This window comes from Pan troglodytes, chromosome 17, assembly GCF_028858775.2.
Source record: "Pan troglodytes isolate AG18354 chromosome 17, NHGRI_mPanTro3-v2.0_pri, whole genome shotgun sequence".
Lineage (NCBI taxonomy): Eukaryota > Metazoa > Chordata > Mammalia > Primates > Hominidae > Pan > Pan troglodytes.
This window is the reverse complement of record NC_072415.2, coordinates 19,141,984-19,158,736: the sequence shown is the minus strand read 5'-3', so window position 1 is coordinate 19,158,736 and position 16,753 is coordinate 19,141,984. Positions and strand designations below refer to the sequence as shown.

Here is a 16,753-nt window from a genome sequence, read left to right as displayed (position 1 = left end):
GGGGTCTCACCTGTGGAAACCTGTGATGCCCACACCTCCCGCACTGGGGGGGTCAATTTTGATGACCCAATTTGGTGTCCAGTTTCTCCACTGTGTGGTTACTCTTTTTTTTTTCATGTTGCCACTAATACGCACCCTATGGGGAGACACTTTAAGACCATACAGCCCTCCTGCTCCTCGTTAAAACCTCCCCCTGTGTTCAGCATCTGCTGCCAATTCCACCCGATCCATGCTTCCCCACGGTGGTTGAAAAGGATGTGTCCCCTGTCCCAGCCCTCCTTCCACATTCACTAGCTGCCTTTGGCTAGAGTCCTCCCTTTTCTATTTATTTATTTATTTATTTATCTGTCTGTTGTGGGCAGGGACACCTGACAGGCCTGTAATTTTCAGTGGCTTAGAATTCGTTACAATACTTAACTGTTTTGGTGCTCACATCATCCCAGATTTGGCCAAATGAGAGCCCCTTCAGTCCAGCTCTTGTGTGCTAGTGGTGTACCCCCAGCATTTTGGGGCACTTCCTTACTTTCCGACATAACAATGTTCCAGGTTTAGCTCATAGCTACCCTGCCCTGCCCACTCCACGCCCCACACCCCCAGTTAGCTATTTCTCTAAGGATGACCAAGATCTGGGTACTGTCCCTGCTCGCTGCTACTGGAGAGTCTTAACTTCTTGGCATTTCAGCAGACAGAAGTAGGAAATACATGCATGTAGATACACAGGGACAAACATACACAGGCTCACAAATACACTTGCACACACCCATTTGTGGACAGAATCATGAGTGTGTCTATGTATATTTTAAAAATCATGAGCTCATACCAATTCTTGCAATTCCAGTCCATCCCCACAGGCCTCTTGCTTCTCTTCATTCCATATGTGTGTGTTGCCTCTTCCTTTCTGAAAATCCTGGCTCTCATTCACAACATAACACATTTCTTCATTTGCTCAACCATACAATACATCTAAATTTGTTTGGGATTCGTGTGCAATGAGGGAATCCCTTTTGAATGTCAGTCTCAACTTACCCATAGTTTAAATTCATCAAATGTTGCTATGTGATGACAAAGAAAAGCAAACCATGCAATGCAAACATAGACAAAGATGAAGCTCTGTGCCCCTTCCTCTTTGTCAACAGCCCTGCAAGTTTTAGGATGAGCCACTCCAGCTTCTCTGAGAAAGGCTCATAGTTCCTACCTGGGATAAGAAAAGTTTATGTTATGTTTAATTGCATAGACAATTCGATATTCTATTACAAGGAATACTGTTGCTTTAAACTCTGTAACTAAACCAAATTCTAAAAGAAACCAGTTGCTAAGGCAACTGGGCAAAGAGATAATTAATTCATCAGTCATTATATGCAGATTAATCTGCCTAACTGAGTGGGAAAGGAGGTAGGCTTCTTTGATTTTTCCTTTTGGAATTAGTAGAAGAGAGAAGGGTGTAGTTTTTTAAAATCTGTAAGAGGCCTCAGAGTTCATCCGGGAAAGGGTGGAGGCTTTGGAATCCAACAGAACTCTACCCTTTCAGACCCCTGTGAAAGCTATGGACCAAATTGTGGGCAATATGGTGCATTCTATAATCATCAAATGAGATGCTGAAAATAAAGCACCTTTCAGTGTCTTTTAAAAATGAAGAGTGACTTACAAATATTAGCATAAATTTCTCTTAAAAAAATGAAATGATGTTTTTATGCACTTGTAGAATTAACCACACAAACTCCTCTGTGCTCCCGCTGTAATCGTTACAGAATTCAGAGAACTTGACTGCAGGTCCATCCCTCTCAACTAAACTATTAAATTAGTGAGATCAGGGACAATGTCTTATTTATCCTTATAATGTCAAGGCATGGAAGTGTGCTAGTTGTATAGTAGGTGTTCAAAGAATGCTTTATGATGAATGAATGAATGAATGAACATGCATTGCTTTAAAAGCACCTCAGAGCCTCCATCTGTCCCCCAGGCTCCATGTTGTCACCTGCTGGTGTAAAAGTATAATTGCAGTAAATGTGTCTAAGAACAAGGAATTGAAGTCACTCAGCTGTCATCAGGAGACTCTCTCCCACAATTGCTGTGCTGAAAATTCTACATGTGCATTTTGTTCTTTTTTATTTTGGTAAAATATATGCAATATAAAATGTACCATTTAAATCATTTTTAAGAGTACAGCGCAGTAGCATTAAGTACATTCGCATCATTGTGCAATCTTCACCACCATCCATCTCCAGAAATTTTTCATCCTCCCAAACTGAATCTCTGTACCCGTTAAACACTAACTCCTCATTTCTCCTCTCTTCCCAGCCCCTGGATACCACCATTCTACTTTCTGTCTCTACCACATTTTGCTTACCCATTCGCCCATCACATGTGCATTTTTGTACAGTTCCTAGTATGCTTTGTTACCTGTGTGTTCCCAGCCAGCAGCTTACACTGTGCTCAGCTGAGTGTCACAGGCCCTCAGTGAGTGTTTGTTGACCGGACTATAGTTCGTTGTTCATGTGTCTGCTCAGCAGAAAAAGCTCAGAAATCCTCAAGGACGTCCGCATGCTGCCTCATGGAGAGGGATAAGATGGATATATATTAGTTCTATTCCTATTGAATGATCGTCATAATTACCACAGTCCACTTACTGGGAGCTTGATGCAGTGAATCAGTTCATCTAATCCTCACCACAGCCCCATGAGGGGAGTACTGTTACCCTCACCCATGCACTGAGAAGGACAGAGAATAACAAAGAAAAGGACCTCTGCTGGCATTCTTCTTCAGCAACCGCTATGCTGCACCCAGCGGAGGGGCTGCCTCTTAAGAAAAGTTTCCGTGCCAAGAACACGCATTCTGGGGCTCATATGCTCACCCGACCTCTGAGACTGAGTTTCATCGTCTGCCAACCTGCCTCCTGGGCGATACCAGTTCCCTTCCCTCTGCCTATCCTTCTGCAGTGCCTTCTCACCTTAAATGTGCGCCTTCCCTCCATGTGGTCCGACCCCACCACTCCTCAACACCGGCCTCGGATGCCGCTCCCATGATGAAGCTTTGCCCGATTCCAAGGACCCTCACACACCCCTCAGTGTCCCTCCCACGCCACCTAGCCCTCGCCTCATACCCATCCTGTCACACTGCCCTCTGAGGGAGTGGGCTGTGCTAGTCCTATTTGCTCAACTGCACAGAAACTTAAGAAATTGGTCTTAGAGTGTTCTTATCCTTTCTGGAATACATCTCTATGGGTGACAGCCTGTAGGTAGCAATATCCATGTGTTCAACTACTTGAATCCTCCTTTCCTTTTTGTGTGGACACGAAATTGGACTCTACGAACCATCTTCCCTTATGGTATATCCTCACTTGATTTGCTTAAAATATGAGAACAGTGTGAGGCAGACAGACAGACATTACTGAATTCCAACATTGGATCAGTGCTAGTTCTAGGATTCCTATGGAATCAGGTGTTAGCCTAGGGGCCACATGAGATCAGGTGTTGGCGCTAGGATTTACACAGAATCAGGTGTTAACACTGCGATTAACATGTGGATGTCACCACACCTTTGATTTTCCACAGGAGCACTCACTAATACAAAAAAAAAAAAAAAACCCACCACTGTTAGGCATTTACAATGCGGACCACATTGTTCCTCTGTCTTTTTCCTCCAAATCAAGGGACTTTGTGGAGTCCAACTCACTTTATACTAAAATATGTTTGTGAATATAATCATTTGAAGAGGAGAAAAGTCAGGGTATCTAGAACCATCTCTAAGTGCTAAAATTATTTTTTATCATAAAATATTCCCTCAGAAAGAAACTTTGTTCATATATGGTAGATTTGCTTGAAAAATTTTTACATTTTACTTCATCTGATGTTTGTTAATTGGTAAAGAGAGCACCATCTTTAAAGCTTTTTAGACTGGTTTTGAAACTTCACTTTGGTATTAAAACACATTGGCTAAACAACATGTGTTTGAATATCTGCTGTAGTCCAAAATGCTGCTAGGCTATATGAGGTTAAACAGCAGATTGAAACAGATGGGGTTGCTGATTTTCACTGTTCAAATGCAAATTATTGGGCACTTTATTTGATTTCTGGTTTGTAAAATGTGTTTTAAATGCAACTTTGAGGTGTGTGGTTTCTCTTAAAATACACCAGTGGTCCCCACACCTACCCTTGCCTCACAGCCTGACCTAGTTTGGTGGTCTTCGGGGATATTTTTGAATTGTAAGACCTTGACAGTTCATTCTATTTGCAGGTTCCTCTTGTTAGGCTTTGTGGGATACGCTTTTGTTTGGTTTTGTTTTGACATATTCAATGGCCTTTCCACCTTCTAACACAGTAATTAAACTCCTATCTGTGCCACTGAGTCCAGTGCTTTAGTGGGAATATTTCAGTCCTGGATTTTTGGACAAGGGGTGAAGTCAGAGACATGTAACCTACTTTTCCTACTGATTCAGTGTTATTTTGGTTTTTAAAGCTGTGAGTTAAAGAAGAATGTGTTATTCTCCTTTACAGATGACACTTCTAAAAGCTCCTTAATATTACTTTGGTTATAGGGGTAAGAAAAATAGAAGATAAATTATTTCAATACATTCTAAAATATTTGATCACAGATTATTATGTACAGAAAAGGAAAATGGAAAAATGTTTCCCTGCTTTTCTCTAAAAATCATTAAAATTTTTATCATGATGTTTTTTAAGTGTATTATAATTAGGTCACAGAATGATCTCTGCTGCTAAAAATGAATGATCATCTACTCAGGTTATTTCCACCAAGATACTAAGAAAAAAAAGAGAGATAAAACAACAGCAAGTTGTTTAAAATGTCCCGAAGGGACCCCCAGCTGAGGGCTGGGGTCACTGTCACTGGTCACTCAGTGGCCACAACTCCAGCACCACCCAGTTGTTTGCAACTCTCGGGCTATAGCTTTCGGCTTCTTGGAGCATTGTTAGTGCATAGAATTTAGTGACCATTCACCTTTCGTAAACTGTTTTGTTCCTCAGAGACAGAGTCTAGCTCTGTCACCCAGGCTGGAGTGCACTGATGCAAACATGACTCACTGCAGCCTCGACCTCCTGGGCTCCAGCAATCCTCCTGCCTCAGCCTTCCAAGTAGCTGGGACTACAGGTGCATCCCACCATGCCCGGTTAACTTTTGTAATTTTTGTAGAATTGGGGTTTCGCCATGTTGCCCAGGCTGGTTTCAAACTCCGGAGCTCAGGCAATCTGCCCTTCCTTGGTCTCCCAAAGTGCTGGGACTACAGGTGTGAGCCACTGTGATGGGCGCTAAAACTGTTGATGTACCTGTTCCAGAAGTCTTAGTGCAGTTTTCATCTTTAATAACCTTTAAAGTATAAAGACTACAGAAGACCAGTTATTACATTTTCTATCTATTGTTTTTTTATTAAAATTTAATGTATCCACCGTCTTGTGCTATACATACATCTAGTCAGTTTTCAAACTTGATCAGCATCTCCTGGATCTTGGCCTGTCGTGAACTGAAACAGCTGCCTTGAATTTTTTTATCCTTTCATCCAGTTGTTAATTAAATTTCTGCGGGGGTGGGAGGCTCCTTATAATGGGAAACAAATTTCCTTCTTACTGCTATTGGGGACTTGAGCTCAGCTAACCAGAGAACAGGTGACTTTTTTTTCAACATTTGCCATCTTCAATCCGAAGGACTGAAAGAGACCAAGTTTTTAAATTATTATTCAAAATTTACAAAACTAAGTATAAAAGAAATTTAAATAATTAAACTTTCAAATGCACTAAGACTTCTGAGATGCCTTCTGCAACCCTGGCCCTGGCTGTCCCCTCCAACCTGACCCGCTGGTGCCTAGTCTCTTCCATCACATTTGATTTATTTGAATAAATCAGAGCCCATGGCTTCACAGGACCGTATATGGCATTTGGGCCCTCTTTGGCAGCAACGACTGCCTTTCTGTTCACACGCATTTCGTTTTGAGAATGCCAATGGACACACCAACTGCTTCTTTGGATTTCACCAGTTGGCAGTGGTTGATCAGCTATTTGGAATGCAGCCGATTTGAGTGAAGAAATATCCATATTTGTAGCCCTGTTACAATAGTGAAAGCTACAACCACAAAAAAAGATGCAACACCATTTTGAATTTGAACACCAGACCAACGTGAATAGTGAGATAATCGTCATCTTTACGACAAAAGAGGGATTGAGCAAACAGTTTGTATGTTGGATGATGTATTTGCAATTACTTTGCTAGATACTGCCAGTAAGAAAGTGTTCTTGGGCAGAGATACCTAGGGAGTTGGGTTTTGTTTAAAGCCGTAACAGAAGATGGATTTTGGTTGTGTCTTCAGAAGCTGAAGTTCTTGTTCCATTGGAGCACTCCACGACTCCCCTTTTAAAAGTGGAGCCTTTTGTTCTGGGACACTATGAAGTTTTGGATTTAAAGGCAAATGGCAAAGTTGCATCTGTGGAAATGGTTAAATATCATCACTGTAGGCACAACCTCTGCATGCCCTCTGTAACAATGTGGAGAAGCTCTTCTCAGGTTTAGAGACAGAAACTTTGAAGAGCAAGCTTTGGTTCCTTTTTAACAATGATATTAAGAAGAATTTAATGCCAGGTGCAGTGGCTCACACCTGTAATCCCAGCACTTTGGGAGGCCAAGGTGGAAGGATCGCTTGAGTCCAGGAGTTTAAGACCAGCTTGGGCAACATAGCAAGACCCCGTCTCTACAGAAAATTTAAAAATTACCCAGGAGTGGTGGCACATGCCTGTAGTCCCAGCTACTTGGGAGGCCAAGGGGAGAGGATCCCTCCAGCCCAGGAGGTTGAGGCTACAGTGAGCTGTGATTGTGCCACTGCACTCAAGCCTGGCAGCAGAGTGAGACCCTGTCTCTAAAAAGAAGAAAGAAGAAGAAGGAGAGGGAGAAAAAGGAGAAGGACAATTTTGACGACAGACAGAAGGATAGACTCCATTTTATTAGGGGCTTGGACTCTGGCTTGGTTGCTGCCACCCAGGTGAAGCAGCTGAAAGAGACGCAGTGCAAAATACACTCCCCAGACATTTGTGACTGGCATGGAGGGCAGCCCTGATTTATTGGTTGCTGGACGAGTGGCAGATCGTATTGGAAGTGAACATCATGAAACCCTCTTGAACTCTGAGGAAGGCACTCAGGCTCTGGATGAAGTCATATTTTCCTTGGAAACTTAGGACATTACAACAGTTTGCACTTCAGTAGGTAAGTATTTAATTTCCGAGTAGATTTGGAAGAACACAGATAGCATGGTGATCTTCTCTGGACAGAGATCAGATGAACTTATGCAGGGTTATGTATATTTTCATGAGGCCGAGGAGAGAGAGGCCTCTGAAGGAGCTCTATTTGTTTGGTGTTCTCAGCGCAGATCGAACTGCCCACGCTGCCCACAGCCTTGAACTGAGAGTCTGGTTTCTGCATCATCGATTTTCTTCCTGTTACATGTCTCTGCCACCAGAAATGAGAACTCCAAAGATGAGGTGGAGAAACAGCTCCTGAAAGAGACATTTGAGGACTCCAGTCTGAGACCCTGAAGAGATTCTCTGGGGAACAAAAGAAGCCTTCAGGGATGGAATAAGAATGCCTGGTTTAAGGTGTTACAGGAATATGTTGAACATCAGGTTGAAGACGCAATGACAGCAAATGTGGGCCAGAAATTTCCCTTCAATATCCTAAAGCCAAAGAAGTCTATTCATCCCCTTGAGGCTTGAATGCCACTACCCAGGCAGGGTGCAGTGGCTGAGCCAGTACCGCATGCCCACATGGATCGATGCCCGCTCACTGACCCACTGCAAGTCAGCTACCTAAGCCTAGGTGCTCTCTGAGCCAAAGAGCAACAGCAAGTGTTCTTGTTGTGAAGGATAGGGGTACTGGGGATGGATGGGGGGCAAGGAAAATCACCCAGGCCTACTGGGGTGTGAAAAAAATAAAAGTCTTAAATTAAAAAAAAAAAAAGAAAGAAAGAAAAAGACTTCTGAGACATCCTATATGTCTTAAACTTCAACAAGAGTGAGGAAACAACTGTTTTACTTTTGTGCCTTTCAAATTCTCCATGAGGTGACCAGGACCTTCTCTTCCTGGCTCTGGCGCAGTCAGCCTGGACCCTCTGCCCGTGGCTCCCAGGGCAGCCCTGGGTCCCCGCAGGTGGGTGTGTTGCCGGGGAGCGCAATGCTGCTGCTGCAGTTGCCTAGCAACAGACGCTCACACTGGCAGCGGGCGCCACTCTGCTCTTGGTACCCTCCCCACCAGCCCTGCTCCCACTGCTCCAGGTGGCCAGCTGGTACACCTGATGCTGATCCAATGGTTCTAAACACAAATGAGAATCGGTTTCCCAGACCAAACTAGAAAAAGGTCAGGTGATTGGGTTAAAAAATTTTTTAAGGTGTGTTGAATTCCTACCTGAAAATAGGCTAAGATTGGCTTTGCATTTTTCATGAGAAATGTCTCGTCACTGTATAAGGAAAGTGCTTTTATGTTTTAGAGTGTTGGCAATGTGTTGTGGCACACAATGCAGGTAATAGTGCGAATGTTGCAGCCAGGCTGCAAGGGTCTGTGTCCCAGATACTCTTCTTACTCAGACTCTCAGTCTCTGTAAAATGATGATGACAATAGTTCCCACCTTTTAGGGCAAATACCAAGTAAATTGTTCCATGGAAAGGATTTAACCCGGTGCCAGCAATCACTCCATAACTAGAAGCAGTTTTATAGCACACACATTATCATTATATTATTAATATATTAACTTCCTGGGTATATTTTGGTACGTTTTTCATCACATCTGTTTACCTAATCCTTCTTAAATTTCAAATATAGAATTTATCTTTAACACTGATTGCTAAATCTGAACAAGTGGAAATCTTTTGCTATATTTTTAGGGAAACTAAATATCAGACTTCCTTAAAAATGTGACTTCTAGGTTCTAACATAATTCTCCCTTTGTAAGTTTTCAAGGGATTTATTTTGTCCCCTGCTGTCCAACATTTTATAGAAATCTTGACATTAAAAAAAAGTTGGCAAATCCTTATAAAAATCCCACTACTCTATGCTTTTTTCAAAAAGAAGCACAGATACATACATTTTCTGGCCAGGCGCAGTAGCTCAGGTCTATAATCCCAGCTCTTTGGGAGGCCGAGGCGGTTGGATCACTTGAGGTCAGGAGTTCGAGACCAGTCTGGCCAACATGGTGAAACCCCGTCTCTACTAAAAATACAAAAAATTTGCTGGGTGTGATGGCAGGTGCCTATAATCCCAGCTACTCGGGAGGCTGAGGCATGAGAAGCCCTTGAAGCTGGGAGGCAGAGGTTGCAGTGAGCTGAGATCATGCCATGGCACTCCAGCCTGGGCAACAGAGCCAGACTCCGTCTCAAAAAAAAAAAAAAATCTTACCTTCTGACTGCCCCACTAGTCATAGCGCATGCTGGGTTGATATTGCCACATGTGAATATATGTGTTTACACACTCATAAGATGTGAGCTGTGGAAACTGTGCTAAACAGTCTCCTTCCACAAAACTTCAACTTTTGGCCTAGCTCAGAATGGAGTCTGACACTGTATGTTTGCTTCTGCCTGTCTAGAAAAGTAATTCATTGCATTTTTAAAATGTATTTTTATTTTCAGTAAGAATATTTATTGAAAAGTACTATATTGAACAAATATTTTTATGTGTGGTCATGAAATTCCTTTGATGAGAATTCACACTTTGAGCTGGAGTTATCTTTCGCTTTCATGACGTCATTCATTCCCTTGACAAATATTCCCAGCGCATCTCCTCTGGGTCAGGCACTGAACCAGGTACCGGTGCCGCAGGTACAAGGATAGGCTCAGCCTCGGCCCTCAAGGAGTCCACAGTCTAGTGGAGTTTTGAGGACACAGTTAAACCATAACAATGCAAGGTGATGGGTGAGACCAGCGGAGAATCTGGTGCTCCCTTAGGGCTTGAGAAGGTGTGGCCTAACCCCCAATGTGAGGGAGGCAGTGAGGCCCAGCTTGAGGCTGGAAGGATAACTAGGGGGGTTGACCCAGAAAAGAGAGTCCCCAGGTATTCCCAAGACACAAGCAGCACATGCACCCGACCAGCCTGTTCAGGAACTGAGAGTGTTAGGAGGGATGGGGTAAGCCCTAAGAAGGGGAGAGTTTATACCAACCCCACCAGAAGGACCAGGCCCAGGTCCTTAGATGATGGGGACAGTGATGTGGCTGGATTTGTATTATCGCAGTGGGAGCATTGTGCAAGGTGCACTGAAATGAGACAGCAGGCAGTGGAAACCGTCCGGAGGCCTCTGAAATCCAGCTCTCTGTTAGTAATCTAAGACCACAGCAGTGGGAGACGCCACGGAAAGAACAGGACAGATACTCAGGAAACGGACCCAACGGGATGCGGTAACTGTTGGAGTTTGTAAGAAAATGGAATCTGGCATAACTCCCACCGTTCTGGTTTGGAAAATTAGGGGCCCTTATTCCAGAGAAAGAACTGAGAAGGCGTGAGGGTGGCACGGGGCATGAGCTCAAGCCTTGGCAAGGTGAATTCCAGACACCTGCGGCACCGTGGGGGCGGTGTGTCTGGGGACGGTGGTGGTCAGCAGGATGGGCTGGGCTAGGGATCCGCGGTGGGCACGGTGAGAGCTGAGTGGGCAGAGTATGGAGGATGCAGTCAGCCCGTCAGGAACGTGTGTGGGCTGAGAGGCTGTGCTGTGGGGACGGCTCCTCGGACCCCTGGGTGGAGGAGCCCGGATGCACCGGCCAGAGGGACAGCCTGAAACCCAATGCAGTCTCTAGGAGGGATCAAAGCAGGAGCCACAGAGACGGAAAGAAAATAAAGACCAAAATTCATGGATGAGACTTGGCCCCTGGGGGGCCCTAGATGACCTTGATGAGAGTATTTTCCCTACGGGGTGAATGTGGAAGCCAGGCTGCCAGGGACTGAGGTGGGAGCAGCAGGAGGGGAATACAGGCGGAGTCAGACGACCTTTCTAACTCTTGGCTGCGGTGGGCAGGAGGAAAACTGGTGGAACTAACAAGGGGCGTGAGATGAAAGGTGTTGTGTAGTTCAGGTGGAACAGAGTTGAATGTGTTCGCTTGCTTGAGGGAAACCAGCCGGTAGCAGGAGAGGTTGAAGCAAGAGTGGAGAGGGGAAGGTGCGCTGGGTGAGGGGCGAAGGTCCACAGGGCAGCGGCGGGCCTGAGGGTAGGGGAAGCGCCGCCTGGGGAGCCGGGGCGGGCTGGGGTCTGTTCTCCTGAAGAAGGCCAGCTCCGCAGTGAAGAAGACCGTGTAGGTTTCTTGGAAGGTGGAGGCACTCGACGACAGAGCTGAGCAAAGGCAAGTTAGCGCAGCGCCAAGCCCGAGACGGTCAACTGGGAGCCGCCACACACAAGGAACAGTGACTTCTCCACGCCCACGGCTGGTGTCCACGACTTCGGCCCGGCCCCCTCTTCTGACCTCCTTCCCCCAAGTACAACACTGCAAACGCCAAGCTGCCGGCTCTGGCCCTATTGGAGGGGTCTCAGTAACGGAGGGCAGGTGCCAGTCTCGCGCCCTAGTTCGTTCCTCTGCTACAACGCCAAGTTCGAGGCCACAGTGCCTTCTGGAAGAGTTGTAGTGCTGCTTGGGAGCACTGCACAGGAGAAACGGGGGCTGGAGGTAAAGACAGGAGGCTCGGGAGGCGGCGACGTGGGCGAGCTGGAATAGTCTAGAAGCTGAGCAGAACAAAGGCGGTGTGACTGGTGAGCCTCGGAGGGATCCTCCTCCCTGCTAGAATATGCATGATCCTCCGCGAGTCTTCGCCCGCCAGGAGCAGGGACGCGTCCCAGCCAACAAGGGGCGCGCGCCCAGACGCACTTTCCCGGCTCGGGGTGCAAGAGAGCCAGGCGGCCGCGGCGCAGCGGAGGGGCTGCGGGCCCGGAACCCAGGCCGGTCAGCGTGTAAGCGCCCCAGCCGGCCGGGCTCCGTGGGGGGTCAGCTCCCTGACCCCTACAGCGCGGTAGCGCCTCTCCGAGAGCTCCGGGACCAGCGGCCCGGCCGCCCCCAAAGCCAGCCTCCCTTTCCCTTCCCCGCACCGGGATCCCAGACCAGGGAGGGGGCGCACGTCCGACGGCTGAGGAATAGCAGGGCGCGAGCCGGCCCGGCAGGTGCCCATCGTCGCCCTCTGGGACCCCGGTGGCGCGCTCTGTCCTCCGCGCCACGCTCAGCCACCACCCCGGCTGGTTGGGACCCGGCACCCAGCCGAGCGCACCGCCCCCTCGGGGACCCGCTGGGCGGGGCTGAGCGAGGCTTGGAGTGCGGGCGAAGGGACGCGGGGCGAACCCAGGGCGCTGCGCCACCTCGGCTGTCTCCAGCGGAGACCGGCACCCTCGCCCCCCGTCTCCGTTCATTGTGCTGTATTCATCCAGCAGATTTTGAAACAATTCTCGTGTAAAAAGGCATTTTACTCCGCGCGTCTTCCTTACAGCCATTTAGTTGGGAGTTTGCGGTGGGCAGGGGGAGGGAGAAGAAACGCCTGCTCTGAATCGGAAAACACCGAAGAGACCAGACCATCTCTTTCAGCAGCAGGAAAGAGAAGAGCCGTCGCAGGAGCCGCACACGTCTCCAACTCTCTATTGCTTTTTGCGCACATTCCTAACTTCCTGACGTCCATCCCAGCGGGCAGGCATGGGGTGTTTGGGCGGCAACAGCAAGACGACGGAAGACCAGGGCGTCGATGAAAAAGAACGACGCGAGGCCAACAAAAAGATCGAGAAGCAGTTGCAGAAAGAGCGCCTGGCTTACAAGGCTACCCACCGCCTGCTGCTCCTGGGTAAGGCCGAGGGGCGCGCGGCGGCTCCCGGCCCCAGCGGAGCGCACAGCCAGGAGCGGCGAGCGCCAGGCTGGGCGGGCAGGGCCGGGCGAGGGTCGCGCGCACCTCTGGGCCGCGGAGCCCAGACGGCGGCCGGGGCGAGCTCCTCCAGCCAGGAACCCGCGTGTAGGAAATCCCCGTGCTGGGGGAGGAGGATTGCTCAGACCCGGCTAGTGGTGAGAGATGGCAGCGATATCCGGACACAGATCACAGCGTTCTTTCTGTTTGTTTGCAGGGGCTGGTGAGTCTGGGAAAAGCACTATCGTCAAACAGATGAGGATCCTGCACGTCAATGGGTTTAATCCCGAGTAAGAATGTTCAATTTCGGTTTTGCTTCCAAACTGCATGCAAACTTCGTCTCTCTCCCAGACGTCCCAAAAGTGCTTTCTCTAAACAATTTCAATTTATTTGATAATAGAGTAGACATTCAAGGGGGAAAAAATTAGATATTTGCTGTTGGATTTGGTATATTTAGGCAAATCCTTCTTCTGCTAGTGTCTAATGAAAAAAAAACTTGCTTAACAAAATATGATTTATAGGTATTCTTGGAGTGTTGATCTGTATTACTGGTATTGCTCTGAGCACACTTAACCAATATCTCGATATATTTTTTCAATATAATATTATTTGTTTGCATCTATTTCAGTTTATAACTGTCAACATATTATCCATGGGATAGATCTAGGTAAAATACATTTACAAGTGTAACTGCATGTTATATTTATATGCAATATCCATAGCGATTTTGCCTAGTTTTTCTGTAACCTGCATAGTTGTTTAAAGCTATAGATTTTTTTTAAAACGTGTGCATTCAAGTTTGTTTAGAGTACAAATTAGAAAAGAAGGGTGCTTTCCTTTCCCAGATAAAACCTTTGCAGATGTCTTGGGGGTTGATACTGACCTCTAGTGAAACCAGTCTAGGTCAGTGCTGTAGCTGGAAATTTAAAATCCCACTCAATTGATTGGAATCAGTGCTAAGAGTAAATTAAGCTAATAACAACTCTCTTTCAATACAGGGAAAAGAAACAGAAAATTCTGGACATCCGGAAAAATGTTAAAGATGCTATCGTGGTAAGGACTTTTTTAAATGATTGTTTACTAGAAAAGTCAAGTGCTCTTCATTCTAAAACTGTGTAGACAGAAATTACATATTGTAGATTATCATACATGGAGCCTAAATGTTTATCCATATTTTTTTCTTATTCCATTTTAGACAATTGTTTCAGCAATGAGTACTATAATACCTCCAGTTCCGCTGGCCAACCCTGAAAACCAATTTCGATCAGACTACATCAAGAGCATAGCCCCTATCACTGACTTTGAATATTCCCAGGTAAGAAATGCTTACTGAAATATTCTAACTAGTGAAAGATGAAACCATTTTTAATAAGGTTTCTTATTGAGAATCAATATTGATACTAATTCATTATTAACTTTCTTCGAAATCCAGCTCTCTAAATGCATAAGAGGAATACTTATTCTGTACCAAAATATTTGTGTTTGTTAAAAATATTAACTACGGCCAGGGGCGGTGGCTCACACCTGTAATCCCAGCGCTTTGGGAGGCCGCGGCGGGCAGATTGCCTGAGGTCAGGAGTTCAAGCCCAGTCTGTCCAACATGGTAAAACCCCATCTCTACGAAAAATACAAAAAAATTAGCTGGGCATGGTGGTGTGCGCCTGTAATCCCAGCTACTCAAGAGGCTGAGGCAGGGGAATTGCTTGATCGAGGGAGGTGGAGGTTGCAGTGAGCCGAGATCACGCCACTGCACTGCAGCCTGGGCGACAGAGCGAGACTCCCATCTCAAAAAAAAAAAAAAAAAAAAAAATTAACTACAATGGGATTGCAAGAAATGCTTTTATGAGTGTATGGGGAAGGCTGATAATCGGGAAGGCAGCATACCTTTAAGAAATACTGATGGTGCTTTTTTTCCTGTCTGTATTCTTAAACTAACAATTAAGCAGTTTCCCAGATAAAAACAGTAGAAATTACATGAGTAGAGAAAAATACTTATGGTAGGTAATTGCTTCCATGGGAATTACAGAAAGAGCAGAATTCAGTTTACTTTGAAGATGCACAGCCTTCAGATCAATTGAGAAAAGAATGCATTGTATAAAAAATGATAGCATGGATCACTTCTGAATGTGTATCATATTAAAATGCAGTTTGGTTCACATTTGCATTATTTAGGGCTGCTTTTCCTAATCACTTGGATGGCAGTATTGCTTATGCAAAAGAGTGACATCAATCTTAGTTTTCTCTCATTTTTCAGAATATACATTTCTTTAAAATATTTGGTCATTTCATAAAGCATGTTTCAAAGGAAAAGTATTTGTTAAGCTTCTCAGAAAGTCATTTTCATTTTTGTTACAGTGCACCAGAAGTGAGTGTGTATGTGTGTGTGTGTGTGTATGTGTATTCATCAATAACAGTCTTTCAAAATTTGTATTGCCTGGCATGGTGGTTTGGAGACATTTTTCATTCTTAGAATCCTCTCTTTGAAGGGAAGCATGTGGAGAAACCAATATGTAAAACAGAGAGACCCCGCCCTGCCTGCAAGGGCTGTGGCCCCTGGCTCACCCCACCCCTTCTCTACAGAGCACCATTGTCCTGTGGGCTCTGTATTGGGATGGCTAATAAGAATGACTTTGTTTCTTCGTTTGTTTGTTTGTTTGTTTGTTTTGAGATGGAGTCTCTCTCTGTCGTCCAGGCTGGAGTGCAGTGGTGCGGCTCACTGAAAGCTCCGCCTCCCGGGTTCACGCCATTCTCCTGCCTCAGCCTCCCTAGTAGCTGGGACTACAGGCGCCCGCCACCTCGCCCGGCTAATGTTTTTTGTATTTTTAGTAGAGATGGGGTTTCACCGTGTTAGCCAGGATGGTCTCGATCTCCTGACCTCATGATCCACCCGCCTCGGCCTCCCAAAGTGCTGGGATTACAGGCATGAGCCACCGCGCCCAGCCAAGAGTAACTTTTTTAAAAAGCTTTTATTTTCATCCTTTAATATGATTTTTGCTTCTGATAAGCATGCCAGTGTAGAGCCAGTGATATCTGTAGAATTTCTAAAATGGAGGAGTGAGGAGTGGCACACTGGCTGGAAGAAGGGGCTGGGCATCTGGCCCCATGTCTTTAACTGGATGGCTTGGAGAGGGCAAGGGGTTGACGTGGCAGGGGAAGGGGTCGGCAGAAGATGCTCCAGCCACACCAGGATCCTCTGCTAACTGGAGGTGCAGATGTCCTCCCGGTTCTCACTGATGCTATGTACACTGGCAAAATCACCCAGAACTACATGGTCCTGGTTGAAATCAGGAGTGGTGTTCCCTTTCAACTTCAGATTTAGACATTTATAGAAAAGCATCTGAGTTCTTGGATTTATCCTATCATGTTTGCCTACAAGTAATCGTAAAACATCTTATATATTTGGGGGGAAATGCTATTCTTAACATCTAGTGAGAAATTAGAATTAAGATTTATTAATTGGTCCCATGTCTTCTTTCTCCTGTTCATAACAGCCTCACGGTTGATGAGGCATCCCATATTCAACCCCAAATCCAGAAACAATTGGTAACTCCCACCTATATTATCTAAGGAATCCAAAACATCTAATTTGTGAAAGTGTTTTTGGAGCTAAATCATGAACATTTTTAATTAAAAACTTGAGAAACCATTTGCTTTGAACACATGTATTTTCAGATAGATAAATTAAGGTTACTTAAAAGTTATTATCAGAAAGCATAATTAATTATCATTACAGTAAAGGAGAATTTAGTACCAGCAGATGCAAATGTAATTACAGTGCTCTTTCAGAGGTAATACTTTTGTGGGGGTTAGTTTTACTGGTGTTTTTTAAGCCTAACATTCTGTTGTCTTAAATGTCTATGCACATGTCAAATGAGAGTATATTTTATATATATATATTTATGTATATTTA

General features: G+C 45.5%; 1 protein-coding gene and 1 pseudogene across 2 annotated transcripts in view; both read left to right on the top strand.

The window, feature by feature from the left end:
- GNAL (G protein subunit alpha L) overlaps window positions 1-16,753 on the top strand; it is a 196,562-nt gene that overhangs the window by 50,670 nt on the left and 129,139 nt on the right. Inside the window, exons 1-4 of one of the 2 annotated variants that reach the window (XM_009433628.5) lie at window positions 12,293-12,786; window positions 13,061-13,133; window positions 13,842-13,896; window positions 14,039-14,158. In XM_009433628.5, coding sequence (XP_009431903.1) covers window positions 12,642-12,786; window positions 13,061-13,133; window positions 13,842-13,896; window positions 14,039-14,158 — 393 coding nt within the window. In that variant the 5' untranslated portion in view covers window positions 12,293-12,641. Of the gene's footprint in view, window positions 1-12,292; window positions 12,787-13,060; window positions 13,134-13,841; window positions 13,897-14,038; window positions 14,159-16,753 lie in introns of those variants that run through there. The other variant, XM_009433627.5, reaches the window with a different exon arrangement.
- On the top strand, window positions 6,076-7,857 carry LOC107969429 (asparagine synthetase [glutamine-hydrolyzing]-like; annotated as a pseudogene).